General features: G+C 44.9%; 1 protein-coding gene across 1 annotated transcript in view; it reads left to right on the forward strand.

Annotated features, from left to right (window-relative positions):
* Positions 1-25,330, forward strand: part of JAM3 (junctional adhesion molecule 3) — a 67,594-nt gene that overhangs the window by 36,086 nt on the left and 6,178 nt on the right. Inside the window, exons 2-3 of the mRNA XM_024557507.3 lie at positions 23,284-23,349; positions 23,859-23,972. Of these exons, the coding sequence (XP_024413275.1) occupies positions 23,284-23,349; positions 23,859-23,972 (180 nt within the window). The remainder of the gene's footprint in view (positions 1-23,283; positions 23,350-23,858; positions 23,973-25,330) is intronic.

Here is a 25,330-nt window from a genome sequence, read left to right on the forward strand (position 1 = left end):
CCTGACTATTGTTAGATTGTTCTTAACTTCAATGTCTCTGGTTATATTTTGTTTCCTTTTTTCTTCTGTTGATTATGTTCCAGTTAAAGGTGAGATCATATGGTATTTGTCCTTCACCGTCTGGCTTATTTCACTTAACATAATGCTCTCCAGTTCCATCCATGCTGTTGCAAAGGGTATAAGCTCCTTCTTTCTCTCTGCTGTGTAGAATTCCATTGTGTAAATGTACCATAGTTTTTTGATCCACTCATTTGCTGATGGGCACTTAGGTTGCTTCCAGTACTTGGCTATTGTAAATTGTGCTGCTATGAACATTGGGGTACATAGGTTCTTTTGGATTGGTGTTTCAGTGTTCTTAGGGTATAATCCCAGCAGCGGAATTGCTGGGTCAAAGGGCAGTTCCATTTTTAGTTTTCTGAGGAAATTCCATACTGTTTTCCACAGTGGCCTCACCAATCTGCATTCCCACCAACAGTGCACTAGGGTTCCCTTTTCTCCGCATCCTCTCCAACATTTGTTTGTTGATTTGTTTATGTTGGCCACTCTGACTGGTGTGAGATGGTACCTCATGGTGATTTGTTTTTAATCCTCAGTTGAGGATATGTTTATTGACTTTAGAGAGAGGAAGTGGGGAGAGAGAGAGAAACATTGATATGAGACAGCGATCGGTTGCCTCCTGTACACACACCCAAATGAGGGATTAAACCTGCAACCTAGATATGTGCCCTGTGGGATCGAACCCGGAGCCTTTTGGTGTACGGGACAGTGCTCCAACCAACTGAGCCATATGGCTGGGGCTAGGTGACCTTTTATATTCCTGGTAACATTTGCTCTTAAATGTACTCTGATGTTAATATAGCCAATCTGCTTTTTCGACTAGTGTTAGTGCAGTATATCCTTTTATTCCTGACCTTTCTGTGCTTTTTAAACAATCTGATCTGACAATTTCTGCCTTTTACTTGGAATATCCAGACCATTTACATTTAATGTGACTATTTATGTAATGAGGTTTAAGTGTATTCTGTTGCTGTTTGTTATCTATTTGTCTCATCTATTTTGTTCCCCTTTTTCTGTTTTTTCTGTCTTCTTTCAGATTAGTATTTCTTCTTCTGTTTTATCTCCTCTGTTACTTTATTAGCTATAAGTTGTTGAAACATTTGAAGGGTAGTTGTTGGGTGTTTTGCAGAATGCTCCTTAACTGGGGTTTGTCTGATGTTTGCTCACGATTAGGTGGCTTATGGATTATGGATGGTTATTGGGTTATGGATGTGGGGTGGGGGGGCAGGTGTGAAACAGAACACCACCGAGGGTCACTACCCTGCTCGTCGTGTACATCAAAGGGCCCTTAAATCATCACGGCACGTTACCGATAATGCTTCCTTGATCTCTAGTTTTAGGTAGTCACTTCCAGGTTTCTCCGCTATGAAGTTACTCTTTTTCTCTTTCTGAACTCTGTTTGTTAGAATTCTAGCTTACCATGAGAGAGGCATTAGACTTCACTCTCTGGAGGAGCAGAATCAAATAATTTGTAGACATGTGATAAAACCACCACAATAACTAATAAGTATTTTGGAGGATCAGATATTCTGAAGCTATCCAAATATTCCGCTTCTCCCCAGGGGTGTCCAACCTTTTGGTGTCTCTGGGCCACACTGGAAGAAGAAGAGTTGTCTTGGGCCACACGTTAAATATACAAACACTAACAGAAACTGAACAAAAAAAGAGGTTTAAGTAAATAGATGATTTCATGTTGGGCCGCATTCATCACCATCCTGGGCCCCGTGCAGCCCGCGTGCTGCAGGTTGGGCACCCCGGTTAGTTTTCCGGGCGGTTTGCTGCTCACCGGTGGGTCTCGCCTGCAGCACTCACTGCCCTGGTGCGCACAGGTGATTTCCCGTTTCCCTCCTTTTTTCTCCATTTATCCATTGGAGTTCTTCCATAGAGAAAATTTGTCCTATCATTCCCATTTATTTGCTTATTCATTCACTTATGTTATTATGGACTCATGGACATTTATTTTGTTCTTTGTGTTACCATCTGGTGCTATCCCAATTTCTGTTTTGCTCAGATCTTCCAGCCTTAGCCACTGGAAGGTCTCTCAGCTTGGCTCCTGGTCTTTTTGTTGTTGTTTGTTTATCTTATTAGCACTTCCTCACTTTCTGGTGCTACAGGTTGCCCTGGCTCCTCCTGTATTTTCCCTGCACTAGCTCTAGAATTGGCCGTTCTCCAAGGAGCTCTGCTCTCTGTGGCAGAGAACGGCGCTTAGAAACCAAGACCTGGGTGCGACTGTGCTGTTGTTGCTGAGGTGTCAGTGCGTCTCGGCTCTCTTCGTGGGCAGGGCCAGGAGACATACGTATTTATGCTGACCCATGTACATTCGCAGGTCTATATTTATTCCTCTATTTGCTTATATGTTAAAATAAACCTTTGTTCATGCTGGTATCTGATTAACCCAGCACTACAGAATTAATTCCAGCCTTTCCGCTTGCATATTTATAACTTCTTTCCTTGTTAGTGAGAAACTTGTCTCTCATTATCTGTGGCAAATTTGGAATTCTTATGTGTTCGGTCCTGTTATACACAACGGATTTTCAGAGTTGCTAACCCGAACTGCCGTGAGAAACAAATTTACCACCTAGAATACAGTGCTTACGTAAACTCCTTCTGTTGGTGGCCCATAATGGCTAGTCAGAACGCTGTTTCCAGAGTTATGTCGAGTCCTGTCCGCCCCACCCCCTGAGGTGAGGTTATGTTACTTGTAATACAGTTGATTTCTGTTGTCAGAGCCTGCATTCCGTCCAGATGGCCTAGACATCCTGGGAGACAAACACGTTTTTTTCGTGTGTGTGCAGTACAGTTCTGCCTTTGTGTGGCACTGTGTGAAGGGGTTGCTGTGTGCTTAGCCACGTGGCCCCCAGGACAGCAGCGCACCCTGGGAATCCCACCACGCAGCCCCGTGCAGTCCACCCCAGCCCTTTGCCTCTAAAAAACCCTTATTTATTGAAATACATTTTTCATAGATCCTCATAGTGTATTTTGTTACTAAAATAAACTGTAGGATGCTAAAGTATTTTTTCCAAGTAGATTCTGATGTGGAAGACTGAGAAGGTTTCCCAGGCTGGCTGGGGTCACTGAATTGTGTTCCACTGGAGTCCGAAGCAGAGGGACCCGGCGAAGGAGACCATCGCCTTGTTTTCTCTTTGTCCGGAATCATGACAAGTCTTTGATGTGGCTTCCCAGAGAATGCTTTCCTCTCTGAATAAAAGAAAACTTTTCTGTCTGTCGGAAAGCAGTTGAGGATCGATGGATGTTAGTCTTCTGCTTCGAAAACAAAGTCACTAGTTAGGGACAACTGTCCAGAGCCTGCCACCCCCAGTATTTCAAAAACCTCTCACAGTGTAGTGACCCAGCCCAGCTGACTGTTTGCGCCTGGACCCCACTTTGTCTCCTCCTCCTCTCTGCTCCTCTCTGCACTTGGCCCCCCCCCCCCCCCCCCCCCCCCCGTGCTCCCTCGTGTGTGCATTTACTCAGTGAGCTTCACGTGCTCAGCCCTGGCCGTGTGTCACTCTGCTGGCCTGTGTTTCTCCGGTGTCCTTACAGCGGGCTTTCATGTAAAATTAAAATATTTGTTTTAGCCTTAGTTTTGTTTGTTGAATATATATTCTGGTCTGAATTTAAAATACAAGCAGACTTGAGTTTTTTATTTTTTGTTGAGATAAGAAAAAGCAAGTTAAATTGCTTTTTATATGATTTGTTTAGTCTGCGTGTGAACCAGGGGTCATCAACAGACAGAAGGTTTTTCTCCCTCTGTGTTAAAGAAGACACGCGCGGTGGTTGATAAGCTCCCCTCCCACCTCAGGTGGGACTGCAGGAAGATTGATGTGAGCACAGGAGCCTTCCACGTTGGTAAAGACCACGCCCTCCACTTTCCCTGCTCTCCAGCAGTCAGTCCCCATTGGGGTATTTCATAGCATTTTAGAAAAACATGCTAAAGCTGAAGCCCATGTGTTGTAGTTTGAATATTTTTTCCCCTTGTGGGTGTCAGTGGAATAAAACAAAACAAAACAGAAAACAAATAGCAAGTCCCTGGCTTCTGTATAGTGGTTCTTGGCAGGTGAAACTTCCGTCCCTGTTCAAGCCAAGAGCCCTGTGGCGGCTCACCCATTGAGGTTCTCGAGTAGGTGACCTAATGCCCTGCCCACCCCCCTACAGCCAGCCAGGCTGTCTCCCGGCGGCTCTGACGGGTATCCAGACAGAGGGGCTCTAGAGAGGACCCGCTGGCGGGGATCTGCAGCGTCTGTAGTCGAGATGCAGATGGAATTTGGAATTATTTCTCTACGGCGTAGGAGAGCACCCCCCCTCAGAATTTTGTGATCCCAGAATCTGTAATCACATGTGCGATCGTGTTGCAGGACTGGGCTTGCGGAGAACAGCTTTATGCCAGGGTCTTATTCTCAGGGCGGTCGTTAGGGATGATTTATTTCCAGATGAGGCGTTCACAGAACAGGAGAACACCTCGACACGTGTTCTTTGTTTAGTCAGACGTGTTTGTCGTGCCTCGGTACCTCTGAGATGGGTCTCCTGCAATAGACAGAGATGTTATGTGTTCATCTGGGCTTCAGCGCCGAGAACACTTCACAGTCGGTCTGATTGGGCTGCAGTTAGAAGAAGGGAGGGTGCCAGGTTCACGTGCCAGGTTCAGCCTTTGCGTCCCTCTGGTCAGTTCCTCCACTGCACAGACTCGTTGCAAGCTATCGACTAGAGAGAGAAATCGCTGCACTATTGCAGTAGAGGTGTGCCGCTATTCTGGACGATTCCTTCCCTCTCCTCTGTCCCTCTGCCTTCCCTCTGCCTGCACCTCCACCTCACTCCTCTCTAGCCCCTCCTGTGTTGCCCTTCCTTCGCCCTCTTCCTTTTCCCAGGCCCTAGTTTAGGCTCTTTTACTCTATTTTTACTTGGTGGTTCGATGCTGAAAGGACATGTGAGGCCTAGCCCTTCTTTGCTTTCGGTATCCTGCTGTGGCTTCCATTCCTATGACAGCAGTTTCTTCCCCACGATAATTCCGGACTTTCTGCTTCGACTCTATAAACCTGTGTATTGGAGATGGACGGGGCTGAGAAGTCCTTCCCAGGTGGTTGTTTCTTCAGGCACTTCTAGCGAAGGTGGCTGCTGCTGGATGGACTGTTACTCTGCTGTTATCTGACCGACTTAGTTCAGCTCGGGGTCAGGAAATCCTTGATGGCTTTGGTTTGGAGATAGAATTAAATAGAAACAAGTTAGTTTCAAATCAGCGGCGTCTATCTGATGTCTTCCTGCAAGCGTGACATTGGAATATGACATGATGTTGCCCCAGCTCTGCGTGCAGGCTTGCCACTGAAAGTTTCGTTTGTGGAGCAAGAATACGTGCAGTGAGATTACACACACTTTTCTTCTGAACTTGAGATTCAAAACAAGGTGTGCCATAGCTATTGTATTTGGGTTCTCCAGAGGAACAGAACCATGGGATGAATAAAACAGGATAGAATTTATTTACTTTAGGTATACGTGGTTGATATGTGTAAAGAGATTTACGATAACGAACTGGTTCCTGTGATTAGGAGGCCGGCAGCCTGGAGAGCCGGAGAGCTGAAGGTACAGGTGAGGTGTGACGGCAGTCCGTCTGCTGGAGAAGTCCCTCTTGTGCAGGGATGCTGCCTTTCATCTGATTCGATGAGGCCTGTCCACTTATGGAGGGCAGTGTGTTTACTCAGAAGTCCACCAATTCCAATGTTAATCTCATCCAAAAACACCTTCTAAGTTGACACATAAAGTGAACCATCAGAGCCATATTTATTTGGAATTCCATGATATTTGCTTGGGTCTTTTTATACTTTTTTTTTCAAAGATTTTATTTATTTATTTTTAGAGAGAGGGGAAGGGAGGGAGAAAGAGGAGAGAAATCACACGTGATTGCCTCTCACGTGGCCCCCACTGGGGACCCGGCCTGCAACCCAGGCATATGTCCTAACTGGGAATTGAACCGGCGACCTCCCAGTTCGCAGCCCACACTCAATCCACTGAGCTACACCAGTGAGGGCTATACTTTATTTTTAAGGGTCTGCTTGTACAACCATTTAGTTTAGCCAAAGTAATGACGGGCAGTCTGCTCTTGTCAAAACTTACATGTAATTGATTTACTATGTATTCTTTGCGGTGGAGATGGATGTCTGGGCCTGGAAAATATTATTGACTCATAGTTTCTCTCCTTGCACTTAAATTCCTTAAAGAATTGGTTACAGAACTGAGACATTGTTGAAAAGATGCTGTCTTAATGGGATATTTCCTTCTCTAAGCTGGACTGAGCTTGGTGAGCAGGCAGAAGAATAAGGATGTAAATATTCTCCACAGGAACGCCTGCAGGGCCGTTTTATATTTAGACCTGAGCCCCAGGAGGCCAGTGAGGTCCCCAGTGAGCCCTGCTGACGTGCCTGCGTTCCAGCCCTGGTCAGAACGTTTCTTTTGAGCAGGGGACCGACTGGACAGAATGCCAGAGGCTAAAAATAGCTCTTTAGCGAGCCAGACATACATAAACTATTTCTTAGTGGGCAGCACATCTGACTTAAAGTGAAAACATTTTCTAAAGGAACTTCTTTCCCTCTTGTTTTACAGTAATGAGTATAAACCTGAATAAATTTAATTTTTCATGGAGAGGAGACAGCCATTGACTGCTCTGTTAGCTCTCTCTGCAGTTTAATGATAGTAGCCAGTGTTACAGACAGAAGGGAGCCCCTTCATCTCCCAGCACCCCATTTCTGAGCCAGCAGGCAAGATGGGCTTTGTTTTCACAAGAGGAAAAGACAGGTAGTTTTCTCGGTGAGACCTTGACCTGTCTGGATGTGGGCTGAATGGTCAGCTTTGGAATTCAGTTTTCCAGGGGCTCACATTCTGCTTCAGGGTGCATGCACCAGTGTGTTCCGGCTAAGGCTTTGGGAGACTGTGTCCAAGTCAGCCAGCCTCTACTGAATGGGACTTTGTGGGCTGAGGCTAACATCACCTCAACGTCTGTTGTGGCGCACATGCATTGTTTACCGTGGTACTTTATGTTGTTACTAGTTCCTTGAGTTCTTCAGAGCAGTAAGGACAGCAGACGTCATCCTCATGCCCAGCAGTAGGGCTGTGCTTCTGAGGACACAGGTCTTGGCTTTGGGTTGGGCCCTGACACATGAATGACTTCGTAGGGTTTCCCAAGTGGGGCTGCACATGAAAACCACCTGGGATGCTTGGGGGGAAACCCCCCCCCCAACAGATTCAGGCCTTTTCCAATGCACTGGGTTAGAACTTGGGGGTGCATGCGCTGGGGGCTGAGGAGATGGGTTAGGAAATAGTGTCTGAGATGACTGGTCTGGCGTCAGACCCCTGGGCACTGGCAGAATTGCGGGAAGGTCTCTCATCCCTGGAATAGGAAACTGCGCTTGTAGACCTCAGCTGCTAAGCTGTTCCAGGTCACCAAAGGGAAGGGCAAAAGACACCGAAGTTCCGGAGAACAATCGGAGGAGCCTGTGGGAACTAGGAAGGCCACTCCAAGAGTTTGCGTTTCCTCTCCGGCCTTATCGCTGCCATCTCCTTGCCCCTCTGCTCCCACTTAACTGTTTCCCCAGCTTCCCGGGAAGGAAGGGATGGCTGTGTGGAAGATGCCCTGCCATCTGGTTATCATCCCAGGGGCTTTTAAAAGAGGGAACTTCCTTTGCCAACTCATCTAAGAGGGTTTCAAGAGAACAATGGGATACAAGTTTAGATTTGAGGTTCTGAGTCATGTTTCTCTTTTAGGTCCATATCCTCTGTCTCTTTGAGTTTTGGGTAGATTTTAATGATATGTTTCTTCCTATACCAAAGATTATGAAATGGAGCAGGGAAGGGGGAGCAGGCGTCAGAACTTCTGGTTCTCAGTTTGTGCTTTGTGCTTATAGACATTCACCTCCAGGTCCTGACCCCCTACCCGGGAAATGAGTGTGGTCATTCTTACCTCCCCGTGGGAGGCTGGGAGGCTCAATAATCACTGTTCAGATTGTGCTGGGAGATAGCCCAGATGGTATTCGGGAGAATGCAGAGTTCTTCAAATTCCCAGCATCCCTATGTGCTTACCCTTTAGTTTCCTCCTGCTTTGTTAATCACGAAAATGTTGTTCTTTTCTCTGCATTAGGCATCAGCCTGGAAGCTGGGTTGGCCATGGTGTTCAGAGAAAAGTGCCTTAACGGTTCAGTTCTCCTTTTTAGCAGAATTGTGAACTGACCTACAAGAAGCAGCTTACCCATCCCATGTGCTACATGTCAAAATAAAGCTCTTTGTGAGCTGCAGGTCTCACTTCTCTGTCTGCTCCCCCCCCCCCCCCCCCCCCCCCCCCCCCCCCCCCGCCCAGTGCTGCTGATGGGCTCCTTATCTCTGCACTCCTGTGAGCCTTCCCCAGCTCACCCTTATCTTCTCAGGAAAAGCACATGTTTTCCTGGTAGAACATTGTCCAGAAGAAGTGAGATACTTGTAATTCTTGAGCCCAGCTGCTTAACCAGTTGATGCTGGAACTTACGAATTGCCCCGAAGGTCCTCTGGCTCTCTGACCTGTGTTTGCTCCCTGACCAAATGAGGCAAAGGCGGATGTCAGAGGCCGTGACTCGGGGGCAGAGGAATGGCCACAGGGGCTCCATTCCCCGGCCGTCCCTCTCTCCTTTGGAGCATGTGGTGCGGTGCCCTGCAGGTGCCTTTGCACGCACCGCTCTGTCATATCCGTTTCTGAGAGCAGGGAGGGAACCTCCTGACCCGGGAGGGCCTGCGCTCCTTGCCGAAGGGCAGTCCCTGTGCTGCACCCTCCAGGCAGGCCTCCCAGCAGGGCAACTTCTCTCCACTGGAGCGCCTCGCTCATAGGCTCATCTTTAAGTAGCACAGGCCGAGGCACACACACCCTGCGAGAGCACTGGGCTGGACCGGAGCTGGTTCGGGAGTCAGCGACAGTGGAGGACGGCAGAACTGCAGTTTCTGTGTTAGGTTTTCCTCGTGGAAAGCGCCCGCCGTACTCCGTTATTTATGGCACAGCACATGTGTTTGGAAGTAAATCTGTCTCGTGTGTAATCTTCTTGAATCCTGCTTTTGTCTCTTCCTTCCCCAGCCCTGCTGATTATGCTTGGCTGTTGGACCTTAAGGAAATCAGTAACTTCTTTCTCTCTAATCATGTGATATGGTGAGCATCGATATATTGGAGATAACTTGGCCCTGATGCCTTGTAGAATAATCTTGCCTTTGGACCATTAGTGTCATATGGCTTTTGGGAAATAAGTTGTTAGATTGTAGAGGAAGGAAGAATTCTCAAACTTTAAAAAAAGTCATCTCTCGCCACCTTCCTTGTCAAGCACGCACACATATAAAACCAAGCAAACGTTAGTTAATCTTCTTCATGGTGTCCCAGGGAGAAAAAGGAATTGTAGACAGTACAGTGTAATGGGAAGAGTGTTGGACTTGCCCCTGCTGGTGTGGCGTAGTGGGCTGGACGTTGTCCTGCAAACGGAAAGGTCGCCGATTTGATTCGAGTCTAGGGCCCGTGCCTGAGCTGCGGGCCAGATCCCTGGCTGGGGTGCACGAGAGGCAACTGGTTGATGTTTCCCTTGCACATCGATATTTCTTCCTCTTTCCCTCCTTTCCCCTCTCTTGAAAAATAAAGAAATAAAATCTTTAAAAATAAAGAGTGTTGGACTTGGAGTCAGAGGACATAACCTACATACTAGCTTTATCACCTGGCTGTGGACTAGAGGCAGGTCACTTAGCCCCTTCACTTCCAAATAGAAAATGGTACTGCTTGCCCTTATCTTGAAGGCTGTTTTGAGGAATGAATTGGAATTCACTTCACTTCCTTCCCCACCCCTGGAACTGTGGTGTCTCCAATAGCCTTGGTTTCAAGAATAAGAAACAATGCCACGTCAAAGCTCGGCGCCTCTGAGGGGGGCCAAGGGGGAAAATTGGGTTAACTGTAGTAGCATAATCAATAAAACAGAATTTTTTAAAAAGTTTAATGCCTCTGGAAGTACAGAATTTGTTTAATATTTTTCAAACAAGTAGGCCCAATGCAAAGTGGAGTGACTACTGATGCTTCTAGAGTAACGTTAAGAAAGGCACAGAGGAGAAAAAACAGGCAGAGAGCAGGGTGAGGCCAGCCCGTGTTCAGTGGCTTTTCCCCCACATGTGGCCCCCGGAGCTCCCTCGTGGCCCTCTGGGCGACAGGGCTGCTGTGGTGGGCGTGAGGCACCTCCAGGCAGAAAGCACGTATTGACTTACACACTGAACCAAGCAGTGGTATTTTTTGCTTGTTAAAGTAAAACCAGAGAGGCTTTTGGGTGTTGTTTACAGAAAAAAGGAAAAAAAAAAAAACAGGGAAGGGAGAGAAGAGGCTTTTCTTCTGGGTTTCATTTCTTGGCTTGACACTGAACTAATTCCATAATTGTTATCAGCTTGAGAGCACACCAGCCTGAGGTCGAGCCTTTTCCTTAAAGTGGTTGGAAATGTCATCCTGTGCGGTTTTATAAATTCTTTGTTATCTCTGCCAGCCTGCAAAGACAGCCTTTCCAGGAGTGATGCCCACTGCCTGAAGCCTCAGAACTCACCCACTTCATAACTGGGATTAAGTACCATTGACCCAGAAGACCATCAGCCTTTGCTAGCTATGAATTCTAGCATATTTTGATGCTCAAAAATTTAGAATTTCTGATAAAGTCAGGAATCCTCATTTTTATGTTTTCATTTTATTTTTATGCTTTTTCTTTTTTAAAAAAAGATTTTATTTATTTATTTTTAGAGAGAGGGGTAAGGAGGGAGAGAAAGAAGGGAGAGAAACATCAGTATGTGGTTGCCTCTCACATGCCCCTACCAGGGACCTGGCCCACAACCCAGGCATGTGCCCTGACTGGGAATCGAACCAGCTACCCTTTGGTTTGCAGGTCGGCACTCAATCCACTGAACCACACCAGCCAGGGCAATTTTTATGCTTTTTCTTGATGTCTTTCAGTTTTCTCCTTTTCAATTCTTCTTGCCTCCCTTATTTGCTCTTTCTTCCCTTTCTTCCCTTTTCTCTTTTAGCCTACCTCTCCTTTACCTACCTTAGAACTCATACTGAATTTTCTTGGGATCCTAGTTTGTATTCTTTCACTCATGATATTCAGCATTAGTATAGTTTCTGGCCTCAGGCCTAAAGTCATTAAGTTAGAAACTTACTGCCACTATTATCTTGATTCCAAAACCAGAAAAAGACAATACAAAGAAAATTATAGGCCAGTATCCCTGAAGAACACAGATGCAGAAATCCTCAACAAAATATTAACAAACCAAATTTAGCAATGCATTAAAAAGATCATACACCATGATCAAGGGGGATTTGTTTCTGGGATGCAAGGTTGATTCAACATTTGTAAATCAATTAATGTGATACACCACATAAACAAAATGAAGGATAAAAATCATATAATCATATTAAGAGATACAGAAAAAGCATCTGACAAAGTCAAACACCGATTTATAATAAAAACTCTCAGCAAAATGGGAATACAGGGAACATACCTCAACATAATAAAGAAAATATCTGAGAAATCCACAGCTAAAATATACTCATAACAAAAAGCTAAAAGTATTTTCCTTAAGATCAGGAACAAGAAAAGGATGGTCATTTTCACCACTTTTATTCAACGTAGTATTGGAAGTCCTAGCCACAGCAATCAGAAAAGAAAAAGAAATAAAAGGCATCCAAATCGGAAAGAAAGTAGTAAAACTGCCATTATTTGCAGATGACACGGTACTATATAGAGATCCCTAAAGATTCCACCAAAAAACTTCTAGAGCTGATAAATAAATTCAGTAAAGTAGCAGGATACAAAATAAACATTCAGAAATTGGTTGCGTCTTTATACACCAATAATGAACTATCAGAAAGAGAAATTAAGAGAATAATTCCATTTTTAATTAAATCAAAAAGTAAAATACCGAGGGATAAATTAAACCAAGGAGGTAAGAGAACTGTACTTGGAAAATTATAAGACGTTGAAGAAAGAAATTGAAGAAGATACAAATAAAGGTAAAGATACAGTATTTGGATGTACGTACTGCGCTCCTGGATAATAATTATCATTGTTAAAATGTTTACACTGCCCAGAGCAATGTATAGATTCAGTGCAGTTCCCATCAAAATACCAGTGGTTCTTCTCACAGAACCAGAAGAAACAATCCACTACTTTATACGGAACCACAAAAGACGTCAATAGCCACAGCAATCTGGAGAAGGAAGAACAAAGTGGGAGGTATTGTGCTCCCTGGTGTCAAAATGTACTGCAAGGCTATAGTAACCACAACAGCATGTTACTGTCATAAAAACAGATATATAAATCAATAATACAGAAGAGAGAGCCCAGAAATAATCCCATGCCTATATCGTTAATGAATCTATGACAGAGGAAGCAAGAATATACAGTGGGGTAAAGACAGTCTCTTCAATAAATAGTGTTGGGAAAATTGGACAGATACATGCAAAAAAGTGAAACTAGACCACCTTCTTATCCCATATTCAGACTTAAATGTAAGACTTGAAACCATAAAACTCCTAGAAGAAAACATAGGCAGCAAACTTTCTGACATTTCTCTTACAATTTCTTTTCTGGTATATCTCTTCAAGCAAGGGAACAAAATAAAAAAAGAAACAAATTGGATGATATCAAACTAAAAAGTTTTTGCACAGCAAAGGAAACTGTCAACAAAATGAAAACACAACATACTGGATGGACAAAGATTTTTGCCAATAATATATCCCATAAGGGGTTAATATCCAAAATTCATAAAGAACTCATACAGCTTCACACCAAAAAGACAATCCAATTGAAAAATGGGCAGAGTATCTGAATAGATACTTCTCCAAAGAGGATGTACCAGTGGCAATAAAGATTAGGAAAGATTCTCAACATTGGTAATCATTAGAGAAATGCAAATTAAAACCACATTGAGATATCACCTCACCCCGGTCAAAATGTCTATCATTAAATCAACAAACACCAAGAGTTGACGAGGATGTGGTAAAAGGGAGCCCTAGCGCACTGTTGGTGGGAATGCACATTGGTGCAGCCACTGTGGAAAACAGTATGGAGGTTCATCAAAACATTAAAAAATGAAACTGCCTTATGACCCAGCGATTTTACTTCTGGGTGTATATCTGAAGAAACTGAAAACACTAATTTGAAAAGATATATGTACCCTATGTTCACTGTAGCATTATTTACAAAAACCAGGATAAGGAAATATTCCAAGTGCCCATAAATACACGAGTGGATACAAGGTGCTGATACATATATACAATGGAATATTACTCAATCATAAAAAAGAATAAGATCTTACCATTTGCAACAGCATACTTGGACCTGGGGGTATTATGCTAAGTGAATTAAGTCAGAGAAAGACAAATACTATATTTCACTTACACGTGTAATCTAAAGAACAAAGTAAATGAACAAAACAGAAACAGACATATTTTGCTTGCTTGTTTATTTTATTGATTAGGTTCTGCTTATAGAGGAGATCATATGGTATTTGTCTTTCACTGTCTGGCTTATTTCACTTAGCAAATAAAGGACACATGGACAAAGCCAAAGGGGGTAGGATCGAGGGTGCGAGGTGGCAATGGGTGGAGCAGGGGGAATGGTGAGGGGAGAGAATGGAGACAACTGTACTCGAACAACAATAAAAACAGAAAGAAACAGACTCATAGATACAGAGAACAGACAGATGGTTTCCAGACGGGAGGGGGTTTTCAAAGGGGAGGGGCATAGGAGCTGGGTGGAAAAAGACAGGATTAAAAAGTACAAATTGGTATTTACGAAATAATCATGGGGATGTAAACTATAGTGTAGAGGATATAGTCAGTAATATTTTAATAACTAAGTATGGTGCCATTTAAGTGTTTCCAATATCGGGGGATCACTTTACAAATCATATGATTGTCTAACCACTATGCTATATACCTGAAACTAATATAAAATAATATTGAATGTCAGTTGTAATTGAAAAAATAAAATTTTAAAAATTCTGAAACTTATTCTTTCTTGGGCCACTAGACACACTTTGGTTCCTATATAGGAAATATAAAAAAATAAAAGGGTCAGAAATGTTTATTTATCTTCAAGTGTTGGGGAAAGAAGGGTAAAGAGTTTCTAATAACTTACATTTGGGAAAATTAAGGGCTACAAAATCACACTGAAAGTCAATATGAAAATTAAAAATAGGACTCAGATTTCTTGACAGGAGTACACAGTTTTGGCGTAGAGAAGAGCTGTGAAAATGGAATCACAAGCACTGAATTCTTACTTCTGTTTTGGATTGGGCCACCTAGTTCTTTTGTGTTGAAGACACATTTTTCAGTTCTACTTGAACCAGTTAATTCCTGGGAAATCATGGAAGAAGCCCAAAATGCCACCTTCCCAATTTACAATGAGAGCTGCGTTTTCAGAAGAAACACTGAAAGAACAAAGACAATGAGTCAGGCAGCCCTGGGTTTACATTGTGACTCACCGGCCAGGTGTGTCACACACGGTGTAGATTTGTGACCTGCCTCTATCATAGTGTAGTGAACTCCTGTTCCTCTTTTCCTCTTACAGTCAGTACCACTTCCAGAATCTTCGTGCATCTCAAGGATGATGTGTGGGAATGGGAGGTGCAAACATGATTAAGAGTAGCTGAAATAGAAAATGAACAAAGTAGTACGAGCAACAATGCTGTCTTGGAGTGACATCATCAAGAGGTAGACTAGGTATCTCTAGGCTCTTGTTCCCCCATAGAAACTTTGAAAACACAAACAAAAGCTGAGCTAGCTTTGTAGGGGCTCCAGAAACAGTCAGAGGTTTATTGCAACTACGCAAATGTCTAATCAAGAAGAAACAATCTTCGAATGATAGGAAAGTTCCATGATGATTATGTTCACCATGCCCTGCCCTCTGCTGAGCACAGTGTTGCCCTACAGCCCTCCAAATTGGAGGGATCAGAGCGAACCTTATTTGCAAATACTGTGTACACTGAATGGGGACACCAGAAGGACTTACATGAGGCACTAGCCTTTGTCTCACATAACTTTGAACGCAGGTGGGAAAAGCAGCAGCCAAGGTGACTAGAAGTTCTCCATTTCCTGAAGAAACCCCAGGAAGAGGTACCCAATAAACAATAGGTCATCTGAGACCTAGAAGATAGGTCGTGGTGAGACTGGGAAACTCGGACTTTTGGAAACACCCACCTAGCCTGTCGGGGTGATCCCTACGTCAAAGCAAGCCTAGCGGGAGCGTGCAGGAGTGCCCTGCACAGAGCTCCTCTGTGAAGACTTAGGAGAGGGGCTGCTCTCTCGTTTTTGTTTTATTTAGTTATTTTTGTTGTTTTGTGTGTGTGTTTTAACTTTTGGCATTCAAAGAAATCTTTATCAAAACTTGAAATTTCTGGCAGAACATTAGCAGAAGACAAGGTCAAGGAACCTCAGTGATCATGCTTAAAAGGGAGGAGTGTTTGAGAAAAAAATGAAGTCTCAAAATAGACTTCTACACCCTTCAACAATAGTTATTTTAATAACACACATACAGAGAGAGAGAGAGCAGCCCCTGGGCAAAGAGAATCTGTTTTCTAGAGTAGCCACTTTTTAATAGATGCCCAATTTTCAACAACAATGCAACAGAATCACAAAGCAAAGAAGTGACCAGGAAGACCTGGCTCACTCAGAAGAATGCAATGAGTGAACAGAAACTGTCCCAGAGGAAGCCCTGACTTCATACTTACTAGATGGAGACTTTAAATTATTTTTCTTGCCCTGGCTGGTGTGGCTCAGTGGTTGAGCGCCAGGCTGAGAAGCAAAAGGGTTTCAGGTTTGATTCCCAGTCTAGGGCACATGCCTGGGTTGTGGGCCAGGTCCCCAGTTGGGGGCGTGTTGGAGGCAACTACACATTGATGTTTCTCTCCCTCTCTGTCTCTTTCCCTTCCCCTCTCTAAAAAATAATATAAATAAAATCTTTAGAAAATTATTTTTCTTAACTGTACTCAAAGAGCTAAGAGAAAACATTGAAAGGAAGCCAGGGAAACATTATTTGAGCAACAAAGTATCAACGAAGTGGTAGAAATTATAAAATGAAATTCTGGAGCTCAAAAGTACAAAATTGACATGAAATATGTACTGGAAGGGATAAATAGAATATGTGAGTGGGCAAAAGAAAAACCAGTGAACTAGAAGATGAGGACAATTTAAATGATCAACTCTGAGAAGCAGAAAAAAGAATGAAGCATGAACAGATCCTTTATTAGTTTGTTAGGCTTCCATGGCAAAGTACTACTGACTGAGCAGCTTAAACAAAGAAATGTATTTTCTCACAGTTCTGAAGAGCAGAAGTCCAAATCAGGGTGTTGGCAGAAACCATTTCTTCTGTGGCTTCCTCTTGGCTCGTAGATGGCTGCTTTCTCGCTGTGTCCTCATGTGTTCTCCTCCGTGCACACACACCATTTCTGTGTCCTGATCTGGATTTATGACAACACTAGTAGGATTGGATTAGGGCCCCTAACGGCCTCATTTTAATTCATCACCTCTTTTAGGGCCCTGTCTCCATACATAGTCACATTCTGAGCATCAGGGGTTAAGGTTTAACATTAGTTTCTTTTGTGTCTTGTGGTGGGGGGACAGAATTGAGCCCATGACAAAGCCTAAGGGAATTGTGAGACACTGTCAAGTTGTCCAACATATGCTTTATGGGAGTCCCAGGAGGTGAAGAGAGAATGAAAGAGGCAGAAAGATTATTTGAAGTAACATCCCCAATTTCATACAAATCCACAAAACTCAGTGAACTCCAAGTAGAATAAACCTAATGGGACCCACCTTAAGACACATAATCAAATTGTCAAATGCTGGAGACGAATCTTGAAAGCAGCAACAGAGAAATGAATCCTCACATACAAGGAATCCCTGATAAGATAGTCACCTACTTTCTCATTAGAAACATTGGAGATTAAAAGACAGTTCGATATTTAATGTATTGAAAGGAAGAGCACTATAAATGGAAAGTTTTATATCTGGCAAAACTGACCTACAGTAAGGGAGAGATTAAGACATTCTCAGATAAACAAAAGCTCGGGAAGTTAATTACCACTACACCCACTATACAAAAAAAAAAAAACAAAAACGAAAGCAAAAAAACGCTAGGAACTCATTTAGGTTGACATGAAAGAACACTAGACAGCAACTCAAAGCTGTGAAGATATAAATATCAGAGGTAATTACACAGACAAATATAAAAGCTAGGCTTACTATAATTTTGGTTCATAACTGCAGTTTTTGTTTTCTGCAGAGTTTAAAAGACAGGTGCGTAGAAGTAGTTATGAATTTGTCATTGATAAGACATCCAGTGTGTAAAGATGCACAAACCACAGTCTGTGTCATCAGTAGCATAAAGGGGAAAACAGAGTAGAATTTTTTGTGTCTACAACTGAAGTTAAGGTGGTATCAACTCAAATTTGTTATAACTTTAGGATGTTATAATAATTGCCATGATAGCCACAAAGAAAATATCTAAATGCAAAAAAAAAAAATTGCATTTGCACTCTCAGGCGTTTATCCCAGAGAAAAGAGAACTTATTTTCATACAGAAACCTGTCCAACAAACGTTCACAGCAATTTTATTGAGAATAGCCCCAAAGTAGAACAGCCCAGATGTTTTTAGTGGGTGAATTGTGAAACAAACTATGGTACATGCGTACCATGAAGTACTACACCACCAACAGAAAAGGATGAAGTGTTCTTGTACATGAGTTGGTTGAATCGAAAGGCTATTATGCTGAATGAAAAAAGTCATTCTCAACTTCCAGTCAAGATGGCGGCATAGGCAGACATGACTCACCTCTTCACACAACCACATCAAAATTACAACTAAAATATAGAGCGACCATCACTCTGGATGTTGGAAATCCAGCTGAATGGAAGTCTGACAACTACAAAATCTGAGTTGAATGGAAGGCTGACAATTATGGAATTAAAGAAACTGCATCCATCCAGACGGGTAGGAGGGGCACAGGTGTGGAACGGGTTGGTCCCACACCCACGTGGATAAAAATTTAATGGCTATCTTGGGAGCGAGGAGTCCCAGACCCAAACCAGGGCCCGCAGCCCAGGGTTCCAGTGCAAGGAAGATAAGTCTCCACAACTTCTGGCTGCAAAACTCAGCAGGGATTGAGTCGGTGGATGAAACTGCTGGAGACCCAAGTGGTTCTTCTTAAAGAACCCACACAGGAACTTACCTACTCAGACTCACTCCCTCTGAGCTCCAGCACTAGGGTAGCAGCTTGAAAGGTACCGGTAGTATAAGGGAAGAAATGAAGTGTCTGGCATCAAGGTGAGCAGAAGCCATTGACCCTTTACCAACCGCCCCCTCCACAGAGCCGGTAATCTGAGACTTCATCAACCTGGCTAACACTGTTTGACCCGTCTTGGAGATCGCCAGAGGCTCTGCCCCACCCAATTTACGGGCCTACCAAAGCTGCTTTTCCTTAAGAATGGCTGGTCTTGGCTCCTAAATCCTATCAAACAGGCAACAGCTGGCTTCAGTGAGCCTTAGCTGCAGCCAGATTACAGTCACAACTTGGCTTCACCTGGGAATCTGTAAATCCAGCATAAGTAGCAGCCATCTCAGATTGCCTTATAGCTCAGGCAGGGTGCCCCAGGCTAAACACAGGTGGGGGCTGGCCTTGGCCTGCACCACCTGGGAAACCCCAGGGCCAGCATACCCAGTAGACAGCTACAGACCACATCAGAGCATCTCCACCCTGTCCTGTGCACAGCTGGTCCTCTATGGATGGTGGAGGTTGGTGGTCAGTGGTCACAGCCAGTCCTTAAGGCTGACTGGCCTGAGGAAATCCTTCCCATTGATCTGCCAACAGCAATCAAGGCTCAATTACAAGAGGAGGGTGTACTCAACCAACATGAAGGACACACCTTGAGCTACCCAGCTTGGGTAATAGGGGAGGTTGTGCCACTGGACCCTACAGGACACCTACTACATTAGGCCACACTACTAAGACATTTAGTAAAAGCAGCTCTACCTAATACATAGAAACAAACACAGGGAGGCTGCCAAAAGAAGGGGACAAAGAAACACAGCCCAAATGAAAGAACTGATCAAAACCCCAGAAATAAAACTAAACAAAATGGAGATAAGCAATCTGTCAGATGCAGAGTTCAAAACACTGGTTATAAGGATTCTCAACAAACTCAGTGAGGACCTCAGCAGCATAAAAAAGACCCAGTCAGAAATGAAGGATACACTAATTGAAATAAAAGAACAATTTACAGGAAAACAACAGTAGAGTGGTTGAAGCCAAGAATCAAATAAATGATTTGGAACATAAGGAAGCAAAAAACCACCACACAGAACAAGAAGAAAAAAGAATCCAAAGAAATGAAGATAGTATAAACAGCCTCTGGGACAACTTCAAGAGGTCCAACATTCACGTCATAGGGGTGCCAGAAAGAGAAGAGAAAGCAAGAAATTGGAAATCTATCTGAAAAAATAGTGAAAGAAACTTCCCTAATTTGATGAAGGAAATAGACATGCAAGTCCAGGAAGTACAGAGAGTCCCAATTAAGATGGATGCAAAGAGGCCCACTCCAAGACACATCATAATTAAAAGTCCAAAGGTTAAAGATAAAGAGAGACTCTTAAAAGCAGCAAGAGAAAAGAAGTTAGTTACCAGATGGTTGACAAATTAGGGGCATGGGGGGAAAGATGGGTAAAGAGGTGAGGGGATTAAGGAGTACAAATAGGTAGTTACAGAGTAGCCGTAGGGATGTAAAGTACAGTATAGGAAATGGAGTAGCCAAAGAACTCATATGCGTGACCCATGGACATGAACAATGGTGGGGAGATTACTTGAGGGAGTAGGGGGTGCTGGGTGGAGGGGGGCAAAGGGGGTATATCAGGACAACTGTAATAGCATAATCAATAAAATACAATTAAAAAAAAAGTCAGCCCTGGCTGGTGTGGCTCAGTGGATTGAGTGCGGGCTGCAAACCAAAGGGTCGCCAGTTCAATTCCCAGTCTAGGGCACATGCCTGGGTTGCAGGCCAGGTCCCCATATGGGGGCGCATGAGAGGCAACCACACACTGATGTTTCTCTCCCTCTCTTTCTCCCTCCATTCCCCTTTCTCTAAAGATAAATGAATAAAATCTTAAAAAAAAAAACCATCGATCTCAAAGTTACCTGCTGTATATTTTCATTTATGTAATATTCTGAAATGGCAAAAATTATTTTAAAGTGGGATCCTGAGTTATTTGGGACGGGAAAAATTAGGTGTTACTGGCATACCCTGTTTTATTGTTTTACAGATACTGTGTTTTTTTATAAAAATTGAAGGTTTGTGGCAACCCTATGTCCAGGAAGTCTGTTGGTGTTTTCTTCAACAGCATTTGCTCACATTGTGTGTCTGTCTAGCAAAGTTTGCTAATTCTCACATTATTCCACACATTTTCATTATTAGTACATATGCTAATGGTGGTCAGTGATCATTGATGTTACTATTGGAATTTGGGGGGGCGCCTTGCACTGTGTCCGTATAAGATGACAGACAATAGATGTGAGTGTTCTCACTGCTGCACCAGCTGGACCTGCCCGCTCTCTCCGTCCCCTTGGGCCTCCCTGTTCCCCGAATCACGACATTGATATTAGGCCGATTGATAACCCTACAGTGGGCTCTAAGTGTTCAAGCCAAAGGAAGAGTCACATGTCTCTTAGTTTAAATCAAAAGCTAGAAATGATGAAGCGTAATGAGGAAGGCACATCAAAAACTGAGACAGGCCAAAAGCAAGCCTCTTGTACCAAACAGCAAGGTTGTGAACACAAAGGACAAGTTCTTGAAGGAAATTAAAAGTGCTAATTCCACAAAGGCTGAGAGGGGGGAGGAAGCTGCAGGAGTAGCGTTTGAAGCTAGCAGGGGCTGGTTCGTGAAGTTTAAGGAAAGAAGCCACGTCCACCACATGGAGTGCAGTGTGAAGCAGCAAGTACTCCAGAAGGTAGGGCTGAGACAGTTCATGAAGGCGGCTGCCCCGAACAACGGGTTTTCAGTGTAGGTGAACCACTCTTAGATTGCAGAAGACACCATCCCGGACTCTCAGGGCTGGAGAGACCACTGCCTGTCTTCAAAGCTTCAAAGGACAGGCTGACTCTCTTGCTGGGGCTTACGCAGCTGAGGACTCTACCTGAAGCCAGTCTCAATGTTCTGGGATCCTGAAGAATGAGGCCAGGTCTGTTCCACCTGTCTCCACAAATGGAACACGAAGCCCACGTGACGGCACGTCTCCTTACAGTGTGGTTCACGGGGTATTTTAAGCCTGCTGGTAAGACCTACTGCTCAGAAAGTAAGACTCCTTCCACATCGGCAGTGCGCCTGGCCACCCCAGAGCTCTGATGGAGCTGCACAGTGAGACTGAAGCTTTCTTGCCTGCCGGTACAACACCCATTCCATGGCCCATGGGTCAAGGAGTAATTGATTTTGACTTCGAAGTCATTGTATTTGAGAAGTACATTGTGTAAGGCCACAGCTGCGGTAGACTGGGATCCCTCTGATGGGTCTGGGCAAAGTCAGTCAAAAACCTTCTGGGAAGGATTCACGATTCCAGATGCTATTGAGGACGTGGGTGACTCCGAGGGGTTCAGGACGTCCGTGGAGGAGCTCACTGCACATGCGGCGGGAACAGCAAGAGAACTGGAATTAGAAGCCTGAGGAGGGGACTGAACGGCTGCAACCTCGTGATCCAACCTCCACCGTGAGGACCTGCTTCTTACGAGCGAGGGAACAGTGGTTTCTCGAGATGGAATCGACTGCTGGGGAAGATTCTCTGAAGACTGTTGAAACGATGAAGGGTTTGGATAGAATATTACATTAACAGCAACAAGGTTGTAGAGGGCTGACTCCCATTTTGACAGGAGTTCTCTGGGTTGAAGGCTGTCCAACAGCGCCGCAGGCTACAGACACATTTTCCCTGAAAGGAAGAGTCAGTGTGGCAAACTCCATTGCTGTCTTCTTTCGAGGAATTGCCCCAGCCGCCCCAGCCTTCAACAACCACCCCCCCAATCCGTCCGCAGCCGTCAGCACTGAGGCCCTCTGGCAGCAAAAAGATTACAGCTGGCTGAAGGCTCAGATGATGGTGGCATTCTTTAGCAATAAAGTACTTGTTAATTAAGGTATGTATATATTTTAGACATAATGCTATTGCACACCTAGTAGACTATAGTATAAACACTGGGAAACCCCAGAATTCACGTGATTCACTTTATTGCAATGTTGGCTTCATTGTGGTTGTTGGGAACTGAACCCTCAGTATCTCTGAGGTTTGCCTGTGTAAGATATTTATAGATTTAGGAATTGTTTAGGAAAAGAATGAGAATTCCAAGGAAGGACTCCCAGCTTGGGACCCATCAGACCAAGGGCCCAGCCGCTGTAAATAATCACTTAAGCCAGAACTCCACTTGCTTGTTGTGGTCCTCTGTTCTTGAATCTCTTGGGGACATACTGTCTTCCAGGACTGGTGTGAGTAGGTGAGGTACGTGGGACACCCACTTCGGGAAGTTGGGCAGGACGGAGGTTAGGGCAAGCGTTCTTTAAGAAGTATGGAGCATTCACCTCAGCTACGGTTAGAGGGATAAAAGGGACAGTTATTTCCATTGTCTGGGGCTGTGTTACCGGAGCTGCTTTTTGGTTGTGAGAAGCAAAATTGCCCAGTTTACCTGAGAGATGTATTGTAAAGAATCTATCTCAGTTGGCTTGATGGAGATTGGGCATTGCTGCAGCCACGAGGTTCGCTTTGCTGTTGACTTTTTTGTCCTCTGGTTCATATTGCCAGCTCCAGTGTTTGCACCATTTGGATGAGCCAGCCCTTTGGGGTCTGGGCGATAGATGTCGAAAGAATTAGCTACGACTATGCAAGAAGGAAGCTCTCAGAGGAAAGGTCTTCAGAGCCCGGGGGGCTGCCTCTGGGATGGAGAAGGAATGAGAATTCCCCGAATTCTTCTCTTTCTCTTCATTTTTTCCAGTGAAGGTCAGACTGAGAGGCAGAGCAGTCCACTTGCTGTATCTACCCAGGGGTCTTTGTGTTAGAATATCGTATTTTCCGTCCTTTGTGGTTAGTGATTAAAGCCTACATAGAAGGGGAACCCTCAGTCCGAGGGTTCTTTGCTGTTTTAGAGTCACTTCGTCCCTGATTTTACCCATTTTTTTCCCTTCAGGCTGCTTGATAGGAGCTGTGAATCTCAAATCCAGCAACCGAACCCCGGTGGTACCAGAATTTGAAAGTAAGTACCAGGGAGACTATGTATGAGGAGAATGGGCACCACCTAGTGGACATTCTGCAGTCTCACAGCCAACTCCGGACACACAAGCACATATGTGTAGTGCCAGAGAGACGTTCTGGTGGTGGCGGCTCCCCAGTGTGTCTGCTGTGCGGGTGCAGCAGGGAAGCCCAGCTTCGGCAGCCGGGGCCCCTCTGTAGGGGTTGGAGTGGCCCACGTCTGGCTGCTCTCCTGGCCTTGCGCTCACACAGCAGAGGAATTTCTTAACTCGCAGGAGGAGTATGGGGGGAATGTCCACTCTGTTTAGTAGGGGTTCTTGCTGATCATCTTTATGCCTCTTCTGGCTAAAATCAATCTTTTCTTAAAGTCTGTTGGAGCCTGGACATGGCTGGGCTTTAAATGTGCATGAAAGGCCTCTCTAACACTGCAGATAGCTCGCGGGGTCTGGGTGTGCCAGGAACCTGAAGTCGTTCCACGTGCCCTGAGAATTCTTTCTTTCCTTTGCTCCTTAGGTGTGGAGCTGTCTTGTATCATTACAGATTCACAGACACATAACCCCAGGATCGAATGGAAGAAAATTCAAGATGCCCAAACCACATATGTGTTTTTTGACAACAAAATTCAGGGTAAGCTCCCGTGGTCCCTCCTTTGTCTCCCAGGCCCAGACACGCCCTTGTGGCTAGAGACTCTTTCCTCCAGCTGTTCCTGCCTCTAGCTGGGACCGGTTTTTTTGTTTGGCTTTCCTTACGGAAAATTTGAACCTGTAAAGGTATTGAGAATAGCATATTGAACCTGCCTGACCCTGTCACCCAGCTTCAACAAATGCCAGCTCACTAGGACTTTAATCTCTCCGCACAATGTCTCTGTGAAGCATCGGAGTGAACACTTTCCTAGGCCATCTTTCTACGTGCCCCACGACGTTAGTGATGGGGGTTAATCTGAAGGATCGTGCGGAACAGCAAGGAGACAACATTCGTATTTGATGAGCATTTACTGGGTGCAGGCGTACCCCACTGAGAAAGCACTTGTGGACCACTTGGCAGGAAGTTATCCTGTGTTAGAGCAGAGGTGAGCAGAGGGGGCTCTCTGGTTACAGGAAGTAGGCGCAGGACAGGTGGCCATGAAAGGCTTCCCAGAAGAGACCTTCAGGCAGACATGCAAGGAAAGGCTAGTTAGCTGGGCCAGGTGGTGAGGTGTGGGGTGAAAAAATGGGCTGGGCAAGCAAAGAAGGTAGCGTATAAAGACACAGCAGCAAATGGCAGCCTGGCTTGTTAGAGACGCGGCACAGGCTCCCCCACAGCCCACAGCTGGGGCTTAGACAAGGGGGTGTGGGGCTCCATTCAGAGGGTGCCAGGGCCAAGCAGTGCACCCTGGCAAGGAGGGACAGGCTCCTGAGGGCCCACAGACAGATTGGAAGTGGGGAGTGGCTTGATTACATTTATCCCCTAGAATGGCCGCATCATCAGCCACTTTGAAGAGAAGAGATTGGAAAAGGGCACACCTTGGGGCAGGGCAACAAACACTTCGGCATTCTTCTGTGGAATCCAGGAGGGAGCTGCTGGAGGCTGTGGAGAGCAGGATGAAACTATGAAAGTGGAGGCGCTGCTGGGAGTTAGTTGTCGTGAGGGAGGGAGATGCGGGGTCACGGGAGGCGGAGTCAGTGGAGACAGAGTCACAGGAATGGGAAGTGGGACAGGACCTCCAGTTGGGCAGGAGGGAGGGAGGGAGCGTGAGGCACAGGTGCAGGTGAGTTGTAAGTGGGCTGGCTTCAGAGCTCTCAGAGAAGTGAACAGTTGAGGTTTCAGAGATGGGAGAGGGATTTTGTGGAAACAGCCTGCATTCCTGGTCTTTCTGCTTTGGGTCCTCAGTATCATCTGGGGTTACAGGCTCTTAAAATGATTTTGCCTTCCCACCAACATCGGCCCTCACCCCTTATTTTTGAGGAGAGAAATGTTATTCTGTTTTCAGAAAAACAAATCTGTTT

The sequence above is a fragment of the Desmodus rotundus genome, chromosome 7 (assembly GCF_022682495.2).
Source record: "Desmodus rotundus isolate HL8 chromosome 7, HLdesRot8A.1, whole genome shotgun sequence".
Taxonomy (NCBI): Eukaryota; Metazoa; Chordata; class Mammalia; order Chiroptera; family Phyllostomidae; genus Desmodus; species Desmodus rotundus.